Source organism: Quercus lobata, chromosome 8, assembly GCF_001633185.2.
Source record: "Quercus lobata isolate SW786 chromosome 8, ValleyOak3.0 Primary Assembly, whole genome shotgun sequence".
Classification (NCBI taxonomy): domain Eukaryota; kingdom Viridiplantae; phylum Streptophyta; class Magnoliopsida; order Fagales; family Fagaceae; genus Quercus; species Quercus lobata.
Genome location: NC_044911.1, coordinates 40,959,738 through 40,983,573, shown reverse-complemented (window position 1 = coordinate 40,983,573; position 23,836 = coordinate 40,959,738). Strand labels below are relative to the sequence as shown.

General features: G+C 34.5%; 2 protein-coding genes across 2 annotated transcripts; one reads left to right on the top strand and one right to left on the bottom strand.

Annotated features, from left to right (window-relative positions):
• The first annotated feature begins 3,817 nt into the window (after positions 1-3,817).
• Positions 3,818-14,153, top strand: LOC115956875 (glutamate receptor 2.6-like). Its single transcript, XM_031075148.1, has 5 exons — positions 3,818-4,031; positions 4,754-6,120; positions 6,541-6,857; positions 7,487-7,796; positions 13,644-14,153. Exons 1-5 carry the CDS (start codon positions 3,818-3,820, stop codon positions 13,980-13,982), a joined length of 2,547 nt encoding a protein of 848 aa, XP_030931008.1. The 3' UTR covers positions 13,983-14,153.
• A 5,673-nt stretch (positions 14,154-19,826) lies between these two features.
• Positions 19,827-23,525, bottom strand: LOC115954773 (basic leucine zipper 61). Its single transcript, XM_031072704.1, has 4 exons — positions 22,464-23,525; positions 21,911-22,001; positions 21,694-21,820; positions 19,827-20,578 (listed from the first exon to the last, which is right to left on the bottom strand). The coding sequence occupies exons 1-4, from the start codon at positions 23,045-23,047 to the stop codon at positions 20,427-20,429; spliced, it is 954 nt and encodes a 317-aa protein (XP_030928564.1). The 5' UTR covers positions 23,048-23,525; the 3' UTR covers positions 19,827-20,426.
• Positions 23,526-23,836: the final 311 nt, after the last annotated feature.

Below are 23,836 nucleotides of genomic sequence, written 5' to 3'. Positions count from 1 at the left end.
TTTTTTTTTTTTTTTTTTTTTTTTTTTTTTTTTTTTTTTTTTATTGTTTCAACCACTTTTTTTTTTTCTCTACTAATGGTTCTTTTTGTTATTGCTGTATTATTCTTATTATTTATTTATTTCCATCTCAATACTAGAAAAAAAATGTAATTCAATTTTGGGATTTTATGATGAATGAGTTTGAGTTTTCATGGTTTCAAAACTATTCAAATATGTTTTTTCCTTTTCAAAATTGATTTGAATTGAGCATTTGATCATGTTTGTTATAAATTTCTTTATGGTTGCCCTTCTCTAGATTGCAGGAATGTTACTTGTGAGGGCCGGTCAGTCACTAAAGTTATTAAAGTCGAGTTAATTGGGCATGTGGCCCATCCGAGGAGGCAAACCTGCCCGAGGAGGCCCATATTAGATTGGAGAGGTAACCAAACGAGGGGAAGAGTGAGTATCACGAAGGAGAGTTCAGTATTCGTCCAAGGACAAAACTCTTCTCGGCAACGTGAGTCCGAGGACGATCAGGACGCCATCGGGCTACGAACATACCTCGGAGCTACATCACCACTCAAGGTGGGAGAGAGAAGAGGTAAACAAATATCTATGGTAACAGCTGCCTCCGCATTAATTGCCTCTCAACCAACTCTCTGGCCGCATTAATGTGGAAGTGATGCCTAAACAGTAAGGAAGCAGCCTTACAGCTGCTGGAAGGAGGTTCCAGAAGGTGTTAGATGGAACAAAAAGAGATCCCCTTAACCCAACCTACATGTGTGTGGTGAAGATAGAATAAAGAGGGTGATATATAATATGAAAGAGGAATATGCAGAAGAGGGATCAGAGATAGAGAGAAACAAAGAGAAGACTCAGAAAGAAAACTTAGAAAGAAAAAAATTGTATTTATTTCAAAGAAAAACTGATTGTTATAGCGGCTCTGATCCATCTATAAACGAGAGGTTGAATCTCTTTACTTCTACAGAGGTTAATCTAGTTCTTGAACACCCACGCTCTACAAATTATATTGTTTGGGCCTTTAACGTACGAACCCAATATCATTTTGGGATTGCTACGAATTGAGTCCTTACATTACTTTCAATATGTTTGCCATAATGTTTTTCTGTCTGATAATTAACTTCAATGTGATGTTTTCCGTTTTGGTCTTTATTTTATAGTAAGCGTGTTATTCATTTTTATCAAAGATAAATCGTTATTGTTCTCCTTTTCCTATCGTTTTATATGTTGACCTAAATTTCATTTTTATCTTTGTTTTGTTTGTCAATTTCTTGACAGATATCAACAATTAAGCCTTGCAATCACTGGAAGCTTTTTATTCTATTGAAGTTCATACCAATCAATTGGTAATTGGATGTACTTAATATGTTTTTTCTTAAACCCTTTTGGAAGAGAAGGGAACATAAGTTTTCTTTTGGGTTCTTTCGTGTGGGTGGTGCTTTGATAATTTGTGCTCTTTCATGGCTTAAGACACACACTTAGCTCATATTAAGATTTTCTCTTTCAGCTTAAATTTTAAAGTAATATCTGTTGTTTATCTATTTTTTATTGGAACTGAGTTTGGTTGGTACCCAGGAAATTGTGTAGCCTGAATGGAAGAGAAAGACATACGTTAGACGTATTGAAGCTTTAAATTTTTTTTTTTTTTTTTTTTTTTTTTTTGGTATAGAACTTGGGGCATAACAATTTAAATCTTTTTATCTTAACTTTTTTAAATGAAACTCTAATTCTTCAAAGCACACCAGTTTAAGTAGATTGTTGTGTTGTGGCTAGAATTTTTGTGTTTTGGACCTTAGTTGGCCTATTTGGTTGACGAACAACTTTGTGGATTGTTTAGATTTTGAGAAATTGTTTGGGATTTTAGGAGTGAGGAAATTCAAAGAACTGAATTCTTTTAAAATTCCATTAGTATCTAGCTTTAAACTAATTGTTATGCGAATGGAGAAACTAATTGGTTCTTGATTCTTGAATATCTATCTATAATATTGTGTACATGAACAACAGCTGGGTTTTTAGTTTTAGATTTTGGATTATGCTACTTTCTTTCAACTACTTGATTTTCTTTTTGGAATTGTCTCCTATTGAAGGTCTAAAATATTGTGTACATGAGTTTTAGACAAAACATAACAATACTCCTATACTTGAGTTTTAAATTTCATATTTTTCTATTTCTTTTCTTATTAAACATAATATGATATAGCTAATGTGATGCAATGAAGGTAGGAGCAACTGCTATTTTTGGGGCATAGCTGCTGATACATTATGATAATTTCCCATAGCCATTTAAACTTCATGACTAGGAATGCTAATAGCCATCTTCTTTGAGGCAAAAACAATTGGTTGAGTTCAATAAGTTTGCCACTAACTTTGACCACAACATCATGATAATATAAGTGACTCACACACTTACAATTCATATGTGCACTATTTTGATTCTTTGTGGAAATTCAAAACATTGATAAAATGAAGGTAATGGCAAGTGGATGATTTGTATATAGACATGTTGATGAATGTGTGTAGTGGACATGAGTAGAATCAATGGCATGTGTTTGAGAATTTGGTCTTTGATGGAAATTAGTATAAGTGAGGGTCTATTAAATTTTTACCTCTTTATCTCCCCATTATTCTCTACTTTACTGTCTTTATCTTCCCACTACTCTCTACTTTATTGTCATACTTCCTTCATCATTTTCTCTATATTATATTTTGACTCTTCTTCTCCCTATTTTATTTTGTATAAATTCGATATCATTTCTTCCATTCAATCCATATTTTCCCCACAAAAAAAATGGTAAATACTCTCTTTCTTCCTCTCTTGTGGATTTTTGTTCTTTCTTATAACTCTGATTAAGGTTAATGGTTTTTTAGTTTTAAAAATGTGCTTTGGTTTTTTTTTTTTTTTTTTTTTTCATTTCCCATTACAGAGTCTTCTCTCTCCCTTTTAAAGCTTTGGCTGAATTTTGATTTGGGTTAATACTTAGTTTTTTAGGAATAGGAATTTGAGTTTATGTCAAAACACATTCTACATGGCTATGAATTTGAATATAGTTACCAATTTTGAGTAATAAATTATATAAAGTATGTCTTTTATTCCTTTTGTTTCATTTTAATTTTTGTTAAGATAACATTGTAATTTTGTGATGAATTTTTATTATTATGATAATCTCATTATTCCTTAAGAGATGAAAATTTTGAATAATAAATTTGAAACTTATAAAGTTTAGTTGTATATCAAAAATAACACACTACAACAGAAGTTAGAAAAATATAATTCATCTTAAAAAAAATATTAATCAAACATACAAATTATAATAGTATGATATATTTGTACTTTGTAGATATAAAAAGATGAAAAATACTTGTAGAAGTTTTTTTAAAAATAAACAATATTTGAAGTAATTGTCAATTTTTATATATTACACTCCATAACAAAATATTTATATATTCCCACGCATCGCGTGGATCTGCGGCTAGTGATCAATAATTTTCAATGAAAAGCTTGAAGTCAAATTATTATACTATCATTCTATTCCCCTCCCCGTATAGGTTTGAATGGTTCTACATGCATATATATAATGTTTAGTCAGTATAACGTAGCATACAAGAACTTTCCTCAAGTCCTTTTTTAGGCGATAATGGAGACGAATCAAATCAACTTGCATTTATATATGCAACCTTCACAATTTTCTAAAGCCAATATATGCATCTGAGTCTCTTAAGCCCGCATGAAATGCGCCCAAAAGGGCAAGCAGAAATGTTTACATCCCACTGTTTCTCTATGTTTTTGTTCCTCTTGCTACTATGTTCATCAAGTCGCATGTCTAATGCACTGAATGATGCTTTGAAGAAACAACATTCTGACATGCTCAGTTTAGGTGCAGTTGTAGATTGCACCTCTCTTGCTGGCAAAAAAGAGAAGGTAGCGATAGATATGGCAATTGAGGATATATATGCTCATGCCAATCACCAGAACTTCCCCACCCTACATGTGGAAAACTCTCGAGGAGACCCTTTCCGAGCAGCCTCTTCTGGTGAGAACTTTTTTATGTGTTGCTTCGTAACTCATTCAGAATTGTGTCCATTGAAATTGTTTCCCAATAATAAGTGAAAGTATGCCAGGCAGGCTAGATCTAGATATCATTAGGTATTATTTAATTACAGTTGTTAAAATTAACTCAATCTCATGGCAACAAGAACTGATATTAAGTTGTTCCTTTTTCTTTGTTAAGTGAAGATTTAAACCACTAAGATGACTAGAATATATTGTAAACACCAATACTAAAAATATTAATTTTCATAAAGAACTTTCCTGTTTAATGAGACCAGAGATATTTTATCATCCCCCTTGTAAGGTTGCATGAAAATTTGTGTCTTGCAATTAAACTAATTACTCTTCCTCCTGATTCGATCAATGAGATTCTATCACTTTGGTAAGATTGAAAGTCAACGGGAATCTATGACTTGGGTAGCTAGATGGAATCATGGAAATTTATATCAATGCATACGATGCAGTAAATTTACTCTTCCCTACGTTAATAGGACCCCACATATATGTTCGAAATAAAATTTTAATAGTTAGTCGGTAGAGATATGATCTTTAATTTCTCACTACAAATCTTATTATGTAACTGCTTTGAGTTATCTTGACAGATTTTGACATGAATATATGAATATAGGACACGAACTTGTTTATCGGTTCTAGATTAATAGGTATTTGTTTGCATAACGGATTTAAATTAAATTTCAACTGAAGGAAGCTATATTAGGCTTATAGATGACAAAATTTTGATTGCAGTTAAGACCCTCATTGAGAAGCAACATGCGAAAGCAATAATAGGATTTGGAACATGGCAAGAGGCTGTGTTTGTTGCTCAGCTTGGCAATGAATCCAAAGTCCCTATCCTATCATTGGCAAATGAAGTCCCACAGTGGGCCTCTTGCCACTGGCCATTCCTAGTAAATGCGGCCCGCAGCAAAAATGCTCAAATGAAAGCTGTCGCAGCTATAATTCAAAGTTGGAAATGGAGGAAAGTGAACATTATCTATGAAGACATGAACCCAGCTGTGACTGGCATTAGCCCTGAACTCATTGCCGCTATACAAGAAGTGGACGCGGAGATTAACGACCTTTTGCCTCTCTCTCTCTTTCCTCCATATCATTCTCTCTCAAAAAAGTTGGAGCACCTGAAAAATGGGTCGTGCAGAGTTTTCATTGTTCACACTTCCATTACCTTAGCCACTAAAATCTTCATGGAAGCGAATAGTATAGGAATGATGGATAAGGATTATGTTTGGATCACCACCAATGCCATTACAAGTCAAATTGATTCACTTAATGAATCAATTATCTCCTCAATGCAAGGTGTCTTAGGAGTCAAGAGCTACTTTTCCACCACACCTAAAAGCTACAAAGATTTCCACTTTAGATTTCGCAACAAAGATTTCCACTTTAGATTTAGGGCCATGTTTCATTTGCAATATCCTGGTGAGCCAGCACCGGAACCAGGGACTTCTGCGATGCAGGCCTATGATGCTGCACGGGCTGTGGCTATCGCATTGATGGAAAAGCCTAATTTGAAAAGCTGTACAAATTTGACAGACGATGTTGCCTGTATGCATGAAATGAATGGACAACAGTTGCTTGGAAAAATCTTGCAAAGCAATTTTGAGGGGTTAACTGGTGCATTCAATTTTAAAGAGGGAAAATTGGCTCCAATACACATTTTTCGAATAGTTAATGTGGTTGGGAAAAGTTTTAGGGAACTTGGATTCTGGTCGGAGGGACTAGGCTTCTCAGAGAGCATCCATAAGGCTAGCAAGTACAACAGGTCAATGAGCATTCTAGGACAAGTGTTTTGGCCCGGAGGGCCTTGGTCAGTGCCAAAAGGGTGGGGGGTACCGATTAATGCAAAACCACTGAAAATAGGTGTACCAGCAGCGACCGCTTTTAGTGAATTTGTGAATGTGAGATATGATCGTCCTGGGGACAAACCAATCGTTAATGGATTTTCCATTGCTGTCTTTGAAGCTGCCTTAGATCTTCTACCATATCACTTGCCACATGAATTTATTCCATTTTACGGCACATATGATTCTCTGGTCCAGCAAGTATATGTTGAGGTAATATTAATCAACTACAGTACTTTTTTGTAGTACCGATTTAGAAAGTATACTATAGGTTTGTCCTATTTTGCCACCCAAATTGTTTTGAATCAATTCATTTGCAACATAAAAAATTATTATAGTGTAAAATATATAAAAGCAACTTATGAAAATTGATGGAACTACCATATTCTAATTAGTTTGTTCCACATTCATTCAATAAACTATTTCGCTCAAAAAAAAAAAAAAACTAGTTATATTAATTTGACTTAGGGTTATAGCATATGAATATGTCATCTTAGGATAATTTCAATTCAAGTTGTAAAGTCTACGTCTTTATAAGCTAGGGAGAATGAAATGCAAAACTTACCACTAAAGCACTAACCTTGTAAGTATTACTAGAAACCTCAACTGATATGTTACTTTGTGTTTGAGAAGACTTTTGATGCAGTTGTTGGAGATACTGCCATAATTGCCAATCGTAGTGAATATGCAGAATTCACACAACCCTATTCTGACTCAGGTCTCCAGATGTTGATATATTTCAAGCCAAAAAGGGTAGAAAGAGCTTGGTTGTTCAAGAAGCCGTTCACCACCTTTATGTGGGTTTTTACAGTGGTCATTAATGTTTATAATGGATTTGTTGTATGGTTGATAGAGCGGAATCACAACCCAGCTTTCAGGGGCAGTATATGGAACCAAATTGGAACCATGCATGCTTACCTTAGCGTTCATAACGCTATTCTCACAACAAGGTAACTATATTTCGTTTCTTAACTACTTGGATTAAATCATGAAGGATTCTTCAATCGACATTTATTATGAGAGTTTGTAACAAATTTACTCTTGTCATATCTCTTCTTAAAGATACCAACTAAAGTCTTTGTGGCCAAGATTTTGTAATTTAATTAATATCTCATAATATTTTTAATAAAGATATCTAAAGTTCAAATCAAACATCTTTTTCTGACTATTAAATTATCAAAAAAACAAAAATCTTTGCGTTATGCATGCATGCAATGGAATGCAATTTAAACAAGTTAAATCATATAGGAGAATCCATAAATAGATTCTTCCTGTCCATGCTATGCAGTGCGTAGGATACCCCTTTCCATATATGACATATTTTTTATCTAACTGCATTAGCATAGGAACATGTGGAATACCATTCTTAGAATGTAAGTCCAACGGGCCTAAGTTGTATATACTCTCTTTACTTGGAGGTCACTCATATATATGTACAAATATATAAACCCAGAAAATTGTTGTTAGTAACTATTGTGTGTTTACTTGCAGGAGAGAAATTGCACAGCAACCTGTCCCGGATGACTATGGTTGTATGGCTATTTGTGGCGTTAGTTATCACACAAAGTTTCACGGCCAGTCTAACATCACTGCTCACTGTTCAACAACTTCATCAAACAACGATCGACATTGAGACACTTAAAAAGAGTGGAGCCAAAGTTGGGTGTGATGCGAATTCATTTGTTGGAACATATTTGGAGGTGGTCTTAGTTTTTCAACCCAACAACATCAGGAGAATAGGTTCGGGAGATTATTATCCACAGGCTCTTAAAAGTGGAGAGATTGCAGCAGCCTTTATTGAGGCCCCATATGTTAAAGTGTTTCTCGCTAAATATTGTGAAGGTTTCATCACTTCAGGACCAGCATTTAAAGTTGGGGGTTTTGGATTTGTGAGTATCTATTAACTCATTCACAGTTTAACCTTACCTTTTCAAATCATTATTCTAGATTGCGTTTACGCATTTGATTTTTCTCAAGAAGATGTATTATGTCGCGTTAGTCCGTGATTATTAAAGTTTTTTTTTTTTTTTTTTTTTCTACGACATTATTTAGTTGAATATCACTAGAACTTTACATTGAAGTAGCCACTAGAGGAGACATATAACTCTCTTTTAGAAAGACTGCTTTTTTTTTCTTCTTTCATGTGAAAATATTATAGTAGGAATAGGAAAAATATCCTCATACATGTAGGGAATTTAACCAAAAAAATTCTTAACCTGTGAGAAACAAAACAAATAGAGAAAACACACGTCAAAGAAAATAATCACACGCACAAGACAATATTTACGTGGTTCGGCAATTTGCCTACGTTCACGGAGTTGCAGGGATTTCACTATTATCAGGGAAAATACAATAGTGCACAAGAACACTCTCAAGAAACCTAAATCTCAATTACACCCTAGCACTCTCTCACAGAAAAAATAAGAATAGAAACTGGCTGCCTCTCTTTTCTCTATTTTCTCTCATACGGCTTGCTCACTAGGTTAATTGGAATTTTTCTATATGTGTTCTCACGGCTGCTCTTTTTTTCTCAAACCTAATATATATATATATATATATATATATATATATATATATATGTCAAAGTCGGCTACACTAGGAATTATATTCCTAGTTGAATTTGGTCAATTTGGGCTTCTAGCAATTCAAGCCACACGAGCCCACTTCAACAAATCTCCACCTTGGCTTGAATTGATCTAGCTACACTAGCAAACTCCTCCATCAGCTCCACCTTAGCCCTTAAGGGCTCACAAGCTGCAAATATCAGCCACAATCCTCCATAACACAATCCCTTATCCCTGCAACTCATCCTCTTGTCCTCAAGCTAGAAGACCAATTGAAGCTGCGCACAGCTTCAACTTCTCAATAGTGACACCCTTAGTCAACATGTCTGCCGGGTTCTTAGATCCACAAATCTTCTCAAGCATTACCAGCTTATCTTCAACAATGTAATGGATAAAGTGGTATTTTGTCTGTATGTGCTTCGACTTTGAATGAAAAACCGAGTTTTTGGCAAGAAAGATTGCACTCTGACTGTCACTGTGTAGAATGCCCATCTCCTGCTTCTTACCCAATTCATCTAAGAAACCATGTAACCAAATCATCTCCTTTCCAGCTTCAGTTGCTGCAACATACTCAGCTTCTGTACTAGACAAAGAAACAATCTTCTGTAGATTTGAAGCCCATGATATAGCTGTACCACCCAGAGTGAAAACAAACCCTGTAGTACTCTTTCTACTATCAATATCACCAGCAAAATCAGCATCTACATAACCCTGCAGTTTCAAACTTGCACCTGTGAAGCAAAGACATGTATCTGATGAACCCTTTAGATATCTCAGAATCCACTTGACTACCTCCCAATGCTGCTTTCCAGGCCTACTCATGAATCTGCTCACAACTCCCACTGCATGTGCAATGTCTGGCCTTGTACACACCATAGCATACATCAAGCTGCCAATAGCTGAGGCATAGGGCACCTTGCTCATGTGGTCCCTTTCTTCTTCTGTCTTCGGTGACTGTTCTTTGCTTAGTTTGAAATGACTACCCAAGGGTGTGCTCACTGGTTTAGCTTCATTCATGTTGAACCTGCTGAGAACTTTCTTCACATACTCTGACTGTGAAAGCTTCAATGTACCATTAGCCTTGTCTCTAATGGTTCTCATACCAAGAATTTGCTTTGCAGCTCCCAAATCCTTCATTGCAAACTGTTTGGACAATTGCTTCTTCAGATTATTAATCTCCTCAATGCTAGACCCTGCAATAAGCATATCATCCACATACAATAGTAATATGATGTAAGAATTGTCAAAAGACTTAACATAGCAACAATGATCAGCTTCACATCTCTTGAACCCAATTCTATGCATAAAACTGTCAAATTTCTTGTACCACTGTTTGGGAGCTTGTTTTAGGCCATACAAGCTCTTTCTCAGTTTGCAAACTAAATTCTCTTGTCCTTGAGCAATGAACCCTTCTGGCTGAATCATGTAAAGATCTTCCTCCAAGTCACCATGAAGGAATGCTGTCTTCACATCTACCTGCTCAAGATATAAGTTTTCTGCAGCCACCATTCCCAGTACTAGTCTGATTGTTGACATCTTCACAACTGGAGAAAATATTTCTGTGTAGTCAATGCCTTCCTTCTGCTGGAACCCTTTAACAACTAATCTGGCCTTATAACGTTTACTACCATCATGCTCATTCTTTATTCTGTATACCCACTTGTTGTGCAAAGCCTTCTTTCCTACTGGCAATTCAGTCAGTTCTCATGTCTGATTCCCCAACAAGGAATCCATCTCATCCTTCATGGCTAACTCCCACTTGCTTGAATTTTCATCTTGCAAGGTTTCATCATAATACTCTGGCTCACCACCATCAGTCAACAGGAGATAATTTAAAGTGGGTGAATAACGCTGTGGAGGTCTAATGTTCCCGGAAGATCTGCGAACTTCAGCTACAGGTGTACTCAGATCTACCTGTGAATTTACATTCTCCTTATCTTCTTCACCCCTTTTCTGGACAGTACCTTCAATCAATTCATCTAAGTTGACAAACTCAGATTTCTTTTGATCTATTCCTGTAACATCTGGCACTACAGTTGAATTTTCATCTTGCAAGGCTTCATCATAACACTCTGGCTCACCACCATCAGTCAACAGGAGATAATTTAAAGTGGGTGAATAACGCTGTGGAGGTCTAATGTTCCCGGAAGATCTGCGAACTTCAGCTACAGGTGTACTCAGATCTACCTGTGAATTTACATTCTCCTTATCTTCTTCACCCCTTTTCTGGACAGTACCTTCAGTCAATTCATCTAAGTTGACAAACTCAGATTTCTTTTGATCTATCCCTGTAACATCTGGCACTACAGTTGACCTGTCCTTGAACATAACCTGTTCATTAAATATCACATTTCTACTTCTGATGATTTTCCTGTTTTGTTCATCCCAAAACCTATAGCCAAATTTCTCATCACCATAGCCAATGAAAAAACATATTTTAGACTTTGCATCAAGTTTACTACGAGCATCAGAATCAATATGAACATAGGAAACACAACCAAAAACTTTTAAGTGTGAAAACTTTACCTCTTTACCGCTCCAAACCTCCTCAGGAAGTCTGAACTCCATGGGAACTGAAGGTCCTCGGTTTATCAGGTAAGCTGCAGTACTAACAGCATCAGCCCAAAAAGTTTTTGGTAGTCCAGCATGCAACCTCATACTCCTAGCACGCTCATTGAGAGTTCTATTCATGCGCTCAGCCACACCATTCTGCTGTGGTGTCCCAGGAATGGTCTTCTCCATTCTAATTCCCTGTGCAGCACAATACTCACTGAACCCTCCATCTATGTACTCTCCTCCATTATCTGACCTCAAACATTTTACTTTCAAACCTGTTTCTGTCTCAACCATGGCCTTCCACTTCTTAAAAGTTTTAAATACATCAGATTTATTTTTCAGAAAATAAACCTATACCTTTCTGCTTGACTCATCAATAAAAGTGATGTAGTACCTTGAACCTCCAAGGGATGCAACCGGAGAAGGCCCCCACAAATCAGTGTGTACTAACTCCAATTTTTCAGCCTTCGGTGTCCTGCCAGTTTTCAAGAAGCTGACCTTTTTCTGCTTTCCTAAAATGCAACTTTCACACATGTCAAAATCAATGGACTTCAATTCTGGTAGTTTTCCTTTTGACAGCAGCATCTTCATCCCTTTCTCACTCATATGACCAAGTCTACGGTGCCATAGGCTTGTATCAGTACTTGCATCAGCAACTGCAATTGTGTCTCTTGGACTTGAGGTCATGTACAGAGTACCAGTCTTCTTTCCACGAGCCAATACCCTAACTCCCTTTGTAACCTTCCAAGTACCACCAACAAATAGCATTGCATGTCCTTCATCATCAAGTTGTCCAACAGAAATCAGATTCCTCCTCAGGTCAGGAATATGTCGAATCTTCTCCAGTAACCAAACAGACCCATTGGGCAACAATATTCGAACATCTCCCATACCCACAACATCCAAGGCTGAACCATCAGCCAAATACACCTTACCAAAATCACCTGCAACATAATTCTGTATGATTTCTCGGTGTGGAGTGGTATGAAACGAAGCTCCTGAATCCAAAACCCAATCATCAAGTGGACTGTCTACTGCAAGAAGTAATGCATCCTGTACCTCTTCTGTTACAGCATTAGCAGAATCATCTTCATTCTTCTTCTTAGGACTTTTGCATTGATTCCTAAAGTGACCTGTTTTCCCACAATTCCAGCATTGTACTTGTTGGCCTGATCTAGATTTACTTCTGTTCCGATTAGAATTTCTGGATTTTGATCTGCCCCGATTTGAATTTCTGTTATTACCTCTGCCTCTTGTCTCAAGATTTAGGGCAGAACCAGATCCTGAGAATTCACCTGCATCTCTCCTGCGAATCTCCTCAGCCAGAATTAAATCTCGTATATCATTGTACTTGAGTTTTTCTTTTCCTGTAGAATTGCTTACTGCCATCCTCATTGCCTCCCAACTGTTTGGCAAAGAAGTCAAGACGATCAGAGCACGAATCTCATCATCAAAATCAATTTCCACAGACGACAATTGATTTGTGATAGTATTAAATTCATTCAGATGTTGTGCTACTGATGCATTCTCTGCCATCTTCAGATTGAACAGTTTCTTCATCAAGTGCACCTTATTGTTTGCTGACGGCTTTTCATACATACCAGACAAAGCCTTCATCAGATCTGCTGTGGTCTTCTCTTTTACAACATTGTGTGCAACAGACCTAGACAGGGTTAACCTGATAACTCCTAGTACCTGTCTGTCAAGAAGAGCTCATTCCTCAGCCTTCATAGCCTCAGGTTTTGTCCCCAAAAGAGGCAGATGCAATTTCCTCCCATAGAGATAATCTTCAATCTGCATCCTCCAATACGCGAAGTCTGTGCCATCAAACTTTTCTATTCCAGACGCGTTTCCTGCTTCCTCTGCCATTGCTCCCACTCAAACCTAACCCTAGGCTCTGATACCAGTTGTAGGGAATTTAACCAAAAAAAATTCCTAACCTGTGAGAAACAAAACAAATAGAGAAAACACACATCAAAGAAAAATAATCACACGCACAAAACAATATTTACGTGGTTCGGCAATTTGCCTACGTTCACGGAGTTGCAGGGATTTCACTATTATCAGGGAAAATACAATAGTGCACAAGAACACTCTCAAGAAACCTAAATCCCAATTACACCCTAGCACTCTCTTACAGAAAAAATAAGAATAGAAACTGACTGCCTCTCTTTTCTCTATTTTCTCTCATACGGCTTGCTCACTAGGTTAATTGGAATTTTTCTATATGTGTTCTCACGGCTGCTCTTTTTTTCTCAAACCTAATATATATATATATATATATGTCAAAGTCGGCTACACTAGGAATTATATTCCTAGTTGAATTTGGTCAATTTGGGCTTGTAGCAATTCAAGCCACACGAGCCCACTTTTCATTTCTATCTACTATTTTGCACAATTATACACAATTTATACAAAAATATCCACATTTTTAAAAGTTAAAAAAAAAAAAATTTTAAAATGTCCACATTTTTAAACATAAAAAATTGATGTAAAACTATGATTATAAAAGAGCGGATGTGAGGGTATTATTTTATTCAAAGGTACAATACTTTAACGGTTAAAAGTTTTATTGATGTAGAGCCTAAATGATAATTTTCATTTCTCACTTCTCAGGCTTTCCCAAGGAGCTCCCCTTATCTACCTGATATTTCTGAAGCAGTTCTAAAATTATCTGAAAGTGGAAAATTGCGACAGCTTGAGGATTTTTTATCCTCTTCCTACAAGTGCTTAGCATCTAATTCTGACGATAATCTTGATAGGCTTGGACTGAATAGTTTCTGGGGCCTCTTTGTCATCACTGGAGGAATGTCCACCATTGCTCTTTTGGCCTTTATTTTTCGTTATGTTCGTGAAAGATGGTATCGACCTTTAGGCCAAGCCCAAGCACAACAGCATCATGCCCCATCTGTCGATGAATTATGGATGTTTGCCCCTGAAATGGAAAACCAATAACAATCTTATCTATAATAACCATGTATGTAAACCTGCTGGCAAAAGCACACATTGTACTTAGCTGAGTAACACTCTTTTTAATGTTAAGAATTTGTATCCTTTAGATTAGATATTAAATCCATTATGTGAATTTCATTTGAATCTACACAGTTTGATTTAGATGAATAGTTAATGGCATGCATACAATGAGATATTCAAGTATCCAAATCTATTGATTCAAAATTCAAAATTCAAATTCAAGTATTCAAACACAACCTTTGAGATGAGTCCAATATATCAATCACATACTTGTCTTGTTCCTTTTGATTAGGAATTAGAAATTTCAAATTCCATCAATCAGAATACTTGAGATGTTGTTGGTGGGCATGTGATAGAAGGCAAAGAGACACAGTGAGAGGGCAATGGAGATAAAGATTCAAGAAGGATCAGTCTCCTTTCTTACCATCATCATCCAAAGGTTGGTGGTGGTAATGGTGGTCTCTTGCCGGCAATTGGTGGTGGTGGGAGTGTTGTATATATAGTATATACATGGATATGTTGTAATAATAATGTTTGAGTTTGGAAAATATTATTTCATAAAGTTGTTAAAGTGAAAATTCAAGTCCTGAGATTTTCTAAGTGAAAATTCGAAATTTAGCATTTCCAATCAGTCGAAACTTTGGTACGATCGATCGAAATGATAAGAAAATAATCCTGGAGCCTCTAGATGAATCGATCGTTATTCGATTCCTGTTCGATCGATCAAAAAAAGCACTTGATCGATTGTAAGGAACTTTCGACCGATCAAAAGTCGAAAAACAGGACTTTTTGCAAAATTTTCTAGTAACTATTTTGAGTGAAGAGGTATCAAGCTTTGTGAACGATTTTATGAAATATTTTGACTCTCCATATGTACTTTTTGATGAAATATAACCCTATAGGTATAAATAGAGGCTTATGTTCACTTAAAGAAAAAATACAAGAAATCCTGTGATCATTCTCTAGAATTGCTATTTGTAGAACTCAATATTTTGGTTGTATCTTGAGGACAAATTTGTGATAACCTAGCAATAATAGTGTGGGGGCAAATATTGTCTAAGAAAAATGAAATTGTGCCTCCAAATTATCTATTTTCTATTTGTCTTTTGTGTTAATTTTGTTCTTCCATTATTACTTTGTGTAATATCCCCAACAGGAAGGAATATGGGTTGATTTTATTTTTCTTTTAGTTTAGGTTAATGAAATAAAATAGCAAATATTTAGGCATTAATGGACTACTGGCATAGTTTAATTTGAGCATAGTGTGGTATAGTGAAAGTGGGATAAAATATTTTCGTTACAATGCTCTTAGACTTAATTTTCCAAATTTAATCTCTAATTTCTGATTTTTTTTTTTTTAACTTTCAATTTTTTTATATAATGAGAAGTAGGAATGACAGCAAGATAGGTACGAGCAAGTTTCTTATTCCCTACCCCCACCCCCTCCCCCCCACACTTCGAGGTGGGTTTTTTCCCCACCCTCGAGCTAGAGGGCACCCGCAACCTTAGGTACCTATCCCACCTTGTCTCACTCAAATTTTTATTTTGTAAATTATTAAAATTTGATTTAAAATATATTATAGGTTAACTAAAACTCATAAAAAATTGAAAATCAAGTTATAACATTACAAAACCTTCTAAAAGTATATCAATACAACCATTCAAGCATTAAAAACTTTAAAACAAAAATAAAAAAACATAATAGTACAAAATTTTAAAATAATAAATAATTTAAATATTAGTTAAATATAAAAATATAAATTCAATAGTACAACAGCAAAGTATATCTTAATTTTAAGATTAAAGGCTAAAATATATATATATATATATAATAAAAAAAACCTATAAAAATATTATAAAAAGTATTTTCTTTAATATATAAATATAAACAAGGGAGTATGGAATTGGTTCCCCAATACCTGCCTAAACCCTAAAGTCACTTTAGGAGAAGAAGTTAACCCCCATCCCCACCCTTTTAGGAGGCAAAGTGGGCGGATACTAGGGGCGTGTATCGATCGGGTTGGATTGGGTTGAATTGGGTTGAAGAGTTTTTTTAACCCAATTCAACCCATCACAAGGGTCCAACCCAACCCACTTGGATTAGGTTGGGTTAAGTTGGACCCATGAGTTGGATAGTCTTTTTTTTTTTAAATTACAACTACTACTACTATTACTAAATTGAGCATTAGAACAATACAACTACAAATAAAAACAAATTTATAACCAAATAATCATGAGCATAATACCAAACAAATACAAACTATACAAGAAGAACTTAGGGTTTGAGTTTTATTTAGGAAGAGGGGCAAAAAAGTAATTAACAAAATTATATAATATATTTTTTAAATTTTAAAAATATATTAACTATTGGCGGGTTGGGTCAGGTTAGGCGGATTTGTAAATCTTATGACCCGAACCCAACCAGACCCACTCAAAAAAAAAAAAAATATATATATATATATATATATATATTCATGACCCAACCAAACCTATCAACCCTTAAAATCTGACCCAACAAAATGGGTTGGGTTGAGTCAGGTCGGTTTTGATGGGTTGGCAAATTCGTTGCACACCCTTAGTGGGTACCCATGGGACGAGTTTAAATTGTCATTCTTAATCATAAGTTATAAAAATTATAAAAGTTGGTTTACAACTTAACCAATTGAATAGACTAACCTAATTTGATTAAATAAAATCATAATTTTAAGCTTATTCGAACACGAACTAAAATTATCTTCTTTTTTTTTTTTTTTTTTGTGGATTTTGAATGATGAAATAAGGTTAAGGATGTTGTAGACTCAATGGTAAATTTTTTTAAAAGTGCATATTAGGAGATAAGCTAAACGGGTTCAATCTTTACTAGGAGTTTCCTGGGATTACTTGATATAGATTCTAATAGGTAGGGTCATATATCATGGGTTTACTCCTTAGGGATGGGTCCAAAAGATCTTGCCTTGGTAATTAGGTTTCAAAATTTTCCATCATTAAAAATAAATAAAGGAAGAAGATAAGGTATACGGTTGAAGACATACAAACAAATTACAACGGCTCATAAAGTCCCATTCTTTCATTCAAGCTACTCAGTTTCACTTAGGTCAATAGTAATTGAAATAGAGAGGTTCACCTGCTAGTCAAATGAGCTTCTGTATGTTAACAATGTAAATGGCTTAATTTGGCCAAGATCCTGTCTAGAAAGGATTACTATAGCCAGGAATAGCAAAGGCTAACCTCTCGTTTCCCTTATATTGAAGGAATTACTTTTAACAAAGAAACAAACAATGGTTAGAGAGTGCAACACAGGTACGTGGGTCTCTTTGAATTTGAAGGCTTTGCTCTTTGGGTGGGATATTACGCAAATACATGTCCAAAATTTATCACATGTATGTTTTGTGTTGGGTTATTGCACTTGAACAGTGGACCCAAATAAACCATGCCCATTTAAGTTTTATACTAAGATAGTGTTAGGGAGATCGGGGTTGTCGTGAAATTTAATTAATAGGGTGTGCACACCTTATTCAGTAGTCACGGAATCATGGTTTTGGATCCATTTCAGGGGATATATGCCCTTAGCTCAGTTTAGCTGTCATTTTATGGCTATCGAGATTTTACTTTTGGGCTTTTGATCTCAGGCTAATGTGTTCCTTAATATGACTCATTTCTTTTTGGGGAATTTATGCAAGATGAATAGTAGAAGAAATATATGCTTAGGTTTATAGGAAGTCAGGCCTCTGTACTTCACCATGCTATGTTTTTACAATCTCGAGTGAATGAAAGATGACAAATCATCATAATCAAGTGATTCTATGCTTTAATTTTCTTTAATTTATGCATTGAACTATAGTCCTTAGTACGAAATCGTTTAAAAAAAAAAAAAATTGTCTAACAATAATTGTTCTGTTATCAAACTGTGTTCCTATAGCTAATGCATATGTTAACGCAATGATTAGGAATTTTTCATGTATGGGGACAGTACTGAACCTAAGATCGAATCCCACACCAAGGCCTACTCACCTCCTAGACCTAGGGTCTCCGAATAAAAATAAATTTTTTATAGAAAAAAAAAATGTCTCATAATACACTTATATAATAGCCTAAAAGAAAATATTTTTCACAATTATTTACATTTTCTTTTTGGAAAAGTGTTTATATCTAACTAAAATTGGAAAAAAAAAAAAATCCCTATGCATTTTTTTTCTTGGTGTTTTCAATAGAGATTCCTAGATTTCAAATCTCTATCACTTTTGTCAAAAAAAAAAGATTTCAAATCTCATCATCCCCAACAATAAGATTATAAAAAAATAATTCAAAGATTAAAAAAAAAAAAAAAAAAAACCCTTTTATCATTTGCCAAAAAATATATGTTTCCATCCACCCATCAAAAGTCTCTTCTTCCTCTCTCCATCTGAAAAGCTTCACTCTTATAACTAGTGACCAATTAACCACATATGCTCTCTCTCTCTCTCTCTCTCTCTCTCTCTCTAAATTTATGGATAATTAATCATCATCAAACAATTTATTTTCTCTCTTATTTTTAAAGTTATTCTCCTGAGTCTTTCTCAAAAAAAAAAAAAAGTTATTCTCCTAAGTCATATTTAAAATAAAAATAATTTTTTTTAATACATATTACGCTTTATATATTGCTTTCGAATTGAATGTTTTTGTTTAATTGTTACTTCATCAATCTTACATAAATGATGTGGATAAATATTATAAATCTCATTTTATGGCCAAGAGGCTTGTAATTTTAGTATTAAAAAGAAAATATTTTTAAAAAAAATCTTTGTAGATTAGCAACATTGCCTTCTCCTTCTTTTGAGGAAAAATAGGGTTCAAATTATCAAAAAAAAAAATTTAATTGTTTTAAGTGAATTTGGTCTTTGTGTATTAAGGCTAAGGTTATTGAATGATTCTAATGTTCTATAAAAATATTATAGTATATTTGATCAATCAAATTCTAGTATTAAGAACATTAATGTGTGGATTAGGACATTATATATATATATATATATATATATAATACTCTATTTATTTAAACAAAAATATTAACAGATAGTGTAAAACATTCATTACGAAAAGATAATGGGATATCGTGCTATATTTAAAAGTAAAGAGGAGATCTTACAACTGTCATTTTCCTATATTCGAAGGCATGTATTTCTACATAATTTTAATGACAATATCCATTAAATTTTCTTCCACATTATGAAGTTTTCAAAATTAAAATTGATAAAAATCACTTTTTCTTCGTTAAGTTTAGGATAGATGCAAATTACGTAGATCTCTACTTTTTTAAAAACAAAAACAAAAACAGAATAATATCCTTAATACCCTCAGATAATAAACACGGCACATGGGCAAGTTAACAAGAAATGGCTTTTATTGTTCATGATGCGTTTGTCATTTGAAGGTATTAAGGACATTTTCTATTAAAAAATTGAATTTTTATTAATTTCCTCATATTTAGATTTTTTTTTTTTTTTTTTAAAGTTCTTCATGTTTAGAATTGATCTTTTGTCCATCCAAGGTAAAAGATTCAGGACCCATATTTTATGAAATTCATTGTTTAGTATGCAATTGGCATGAATTATTTTTACTACTTTATTTTTACTATTATTTATAGATCTAATTGCACTTTTTTATATCATTTATAAATTTTACTGTACTATTTTAACTAATTTTTATTTTTATCTATAACATTTTCATAAAAAAAAAATCTTAATTTTAATAAAATAAGCTAATCTCGCTGAATATTTAGCATTCACGTTCACAAATGGGTCTTTACAATTTTTTTTTTTTTTTTCAAGGAAAGAAAATTCATAATCAATATGATGAATAAAGTTTATCATACAACCAAGAAAAACACTGGAAAAAGTACAATAGATCTGACCTGAAAGTACCCAACACCACTCTGACAAACCCTTCCTTTCATACATCCCAACACAAAGTTACAAACCCACTAACCTTTGCCTTCCAAGATTAATATATTGGAAACAAGAAAAAAATATAAAAAGAATTTTTTATGAGCTATAAAATACTAAAAAGAATCATCACAACACCCTACCTAATCAGTTAAAAGCAATACAAAGCTCAAATTGTTTTTTTTTTTTTTTTTTTTATTCTGCCCGGCTCAAAACCACAGATGCACATGTTCTTTCCTGCAATCCAATCATTCAACCTTTGAGTGGTCCCATTCTTAAAGGTAAACACATCACGTGAGAGCGCTCAGGTTAGCCACAGAGAGCACCAAACCAAAGTTCTCCCCACCCAGAACGTGACTGATTCCCAATAACACTTCTTTGTCATTCTCTAATGAAAAATTAGCCAACATTTTGATGGGTCACATGCAACATATTAAAGCACCCCTAGAAAAATCAAGCTGATTTTTTTGTACTTGGACTTTCTACTTGGAGTCTCTGGGAGAGAGAGTCAAACATGGAGAAGCTGTTCTTTATCGATTGAAGCCTTGGCATCAGAGTGTGGTTGTGATTGTGGTGCACCATTTTCCATCTTCTTGAGGTTCTGTTGGTGATAGACTTGCCTCAATCTCTCTATTTCCCTCTTTAGTGCTTCCTGATGAGCTGCATTGTTTTACAAAATACAATATATTTGGTTAAAGCCCATTCCAAGGTTTTCTGACAATGGCATATGTTTTGCACGGTTATGCATGCATAACTTTATCCCAAAACTAATTTTGTTGACCCTCCAATCACTTTCATCCCCTCTCTTCAGGTTGTATGAAATCTAGACATGCAATTTTCAAGAAAACACTATATGGTCATTTAAGAAAGATTTCATATTTGATCCATTGGCCACGGATACAGAGGTGACCAAGAATTTGAAGCTAAGAAAGATTTCATTGTTGGTTAAGTTCTAGTTGAATGATTTGCTTATTTTGCAATCAAATGTCACCAAAATGTTCCCCTCATCCAAAGAATGTGAGAACATTTTTTTTCTGTTTTCTTTTTTTTATATTCATACAATCATGATAAATAACTTTTTATTTTATTTTTTATTTTTATAACAGTCATGATAACTAAGTTGCAAATTGAGATTTGCTACTTCTCTATGATGACATTCTGAGATTTAATAGGTCCGTGGACCATTTTTTAGAGTGTAAACTGAGAGGCCCACCTACTCTTTGGTTATATTTTCTTACAAATCTTGTTAATTCAACCCGGGCATGAATTAAAGAAATGTTTGCATGTTTCATGGAAAAGGAATCTTTCAATAATGAATTCCACAGCTAAAAAAAAAAGTCATGCATGATACCCTGTCCTATACTCCTATCATAGTCCTACGAAATCAGTCGAAGAGTATATTTTCACCAGTTTATTGGACTTAAAAAATAGATAAATAAAATAGAACAAATTAAAGTACAACTGTACTTAAAATGTTAAAAAATAAAAAGTTATTCATATATCAAGTGAGCTATGGTAAATGGATAATTCAACAGATTCTATCCAAATGAACCTATCAATTCTTGAAAATCTTAGACACGATTCTGTATATCATATAGAATATATTCTTTGGGGGTGGAAAAAAAAATACAACCAGAAACAACTTGGACTAAGCATCACACCCTATTCATTGCGTGGTGTGAAATATGTTCTAACAAGTAAACACTATTCATTCAACTATGAACATGTTATTGGAAAATAAATCTTTGTTAATTGGATAATTAAGGGCTAATTACCATCTTTAAAAATCTTATCTTGCGCAAGGGCCGCGATTCTTTGCTTAAGAGCACTGTTATCAACATTTAGAAGCAAGCGTTGATGGTCTAAAAACGCAACCCTCGGTGACAGCACCGAAACCTCAGCCTTCAAACAAAAATGTGAACATTTTATTTTAAAGCATGCAATAACTACAATTACAACTCTTACAGAAAATCCATAGATAAAAACACATACTTGTAATGAGGTGACACTACGTTCAAGCTCTGATATGTATTGTAGCTTCCTCACCCTTGATCTTTGCGCAGATTGTCTGTTTGCCAAGATTCTAATCCAAACCCAAAAAAATAATAAACAATATTAATTAATGAGCGCAAGTTTTTGGAACCATTGTTGTTTTATGCTACATAATTGTAAACCATAATGTAAACCAATATAAGACGTGGGATTTACTTCTCATCATATATATTAAAGCATAAATAATATATATTAATAACTCATTTGATGCTAATCAGAAATTAATTAAAATTGTATGCTACTCATGCCAAGAACTGGAAAGAAAGAAAAATCAAAAGGAAGAGATTCATATTTCATCATTCATCTATAAAGTTTTTATTTTGTAGACGCATTATGTTGTTAAAAAGTGATTCATTTTGCCAAGAATTATAACTATGGTCTATAGAATTATAAAAGAAGAAAAAATAACAATTCTTTTTTTTTTTTTTTTTGGTCTATTATTGACATATTCAACGACACCCTCTTAGAAAAAAAAATGTTAATGCATGATTACCTTTTGACCCTTTTAGGATCAGTTATCCTATCGTTGGACGAGTTTGGCATCATGTTAGGTGGAGTTTGTGAGTCTGAATTGCATTGGCTTTCAACCTCCTCGGATTCATTCTTTAGTTGCTGTTGCTGCTTCAACTGATGATCTTGTGCTGGTGCTTCTTTCTCATCATTAATGCTGTTATGATCAGATGGTGTGGAGGGGTTCGAGGACGACACAGTAGGGGCCACAGCAGTGGATATTTCATCAGTGAACATGGACAAGAATTGCTCATCATCAAACCTATCAAACTCATTGCTTGCAACCCCAGAGCCAGGTGGTGCATTCGAGCCGCGACATTCATCTAGCATTGGCACCTCTAGGAAGGTTATCGAGTCACTAACGGATCTCCTGTGAGATCCCCGCCTCGAAGACGAGAAGTCTAGGAACTCATCCACCCAAGAAGGGTTTTGGGTGGTGGCATTGGTGGGGTTGGAATTGGTGGTGGTGATATTTGGTGTCATACTCCCAATTGAAGGTATTCTTTGGTGAGAGAAGTCATGCCAATTTGGTGAAAGGTTTGGGATTTTGGGAGGCAATTGTGCCATAACACAATGATGGAAGGAAAAGAAAGAATTAACTCAACCCCAACAAACCCACCAAACCAAATTGAATGACAATTAATCTACAACAAAGCTTCTTGTATAATAAACTCAATCTAACACACATACACACAATGTTGAAACTTGGAAAAGTAAAACCAAAATGACAATCTCTTTTCACAAACCAAATGCCTCAAACATACCCAAAAGCAAACTAGAGAATGTTTAGAAGTAGAAAGAAAAACCACATGAACGACAACAACTACTATTGCAACAACAACAACAACATATCATTCATTATAAGAGGAGGGGTTTAAAGCTTTTTCTAACACAGCTCCTTTTCAAAATCACAATAAATGTTATATGCAATGTGTGTGTGTGTGTGTGTTTGTGCAGTGGGGTCACATGGGGAGGATTGGACAGCTATGTACAGCTGGGAGGAGGTTGGGACTCAACGGTATTACTGGAAAGTCGCCAGTAGTTTAATAACTAGCGGAATCAGCCACCACGTGCCTTTGTGACCGCCTCTTTAGTGGGAGAGAGAGAGCTTATTATAGTCTCATTATTATTATATACATCCAAAAAAAAACATTCCCATGCTTCTCTTACCACTTTATCAAAACCTTTTTCAAGTTTGCTTTTCTAATCTACAGCCGTTGGATTGGAATTTTTGATCGTTTTGAAACATCTCCATCAAACACTCACATGGGTCAAGATTTATTTGCTACTTATAGCCTCCTAATCTTTCTACAATTTATCTAGAAAATGAGGGGATGAGTTTTTTTTTTTTTTTTT

Coding starts and splice junctions, on each gene's coding strand:
- LOC115954773 (XM_031072704.1), bottom strand. CDS start 23,047: ATGGCACAATTGCCTCCCAAAATCCCAAACCTTTCACCAAATTGGCAT. Junction 21,821..21,910: donor GTAGTGTCACCTCATTACAA/GTATGTGTTTTT, acceptor TTTTGTTTGAAG/GCTGAGGTTTCGGTGCTGTC. Junction 20,579..21,693: donor AGATAAGATTTTTAAAGATG/GTAATTAGCCCT, acceptor AAAACAATGCAG/CTCATCAGGAAGCACTAAAG.
- LOC115956875 (XM_031075148.1), top strand. CDS start 3,818: ATGTCTAATGCACTGAATGATGCTTTGAAGAAACAACATTCTGACATG. Junction 6,121..6,540: donor TCCAGCAAGTATATGTTGAG/GTAATATTAATC, acceptor GTGTTTGAGAAG/ACTTTTGATGCAGTTGTTGG. Junction 7,797..13,643: donor AAGTTGGGGGTTTTGGATTT/GTGAGTATCTAT, acceptor CTCACTTCTCAG/GCTTTCCCAAGGAGCTCCCC.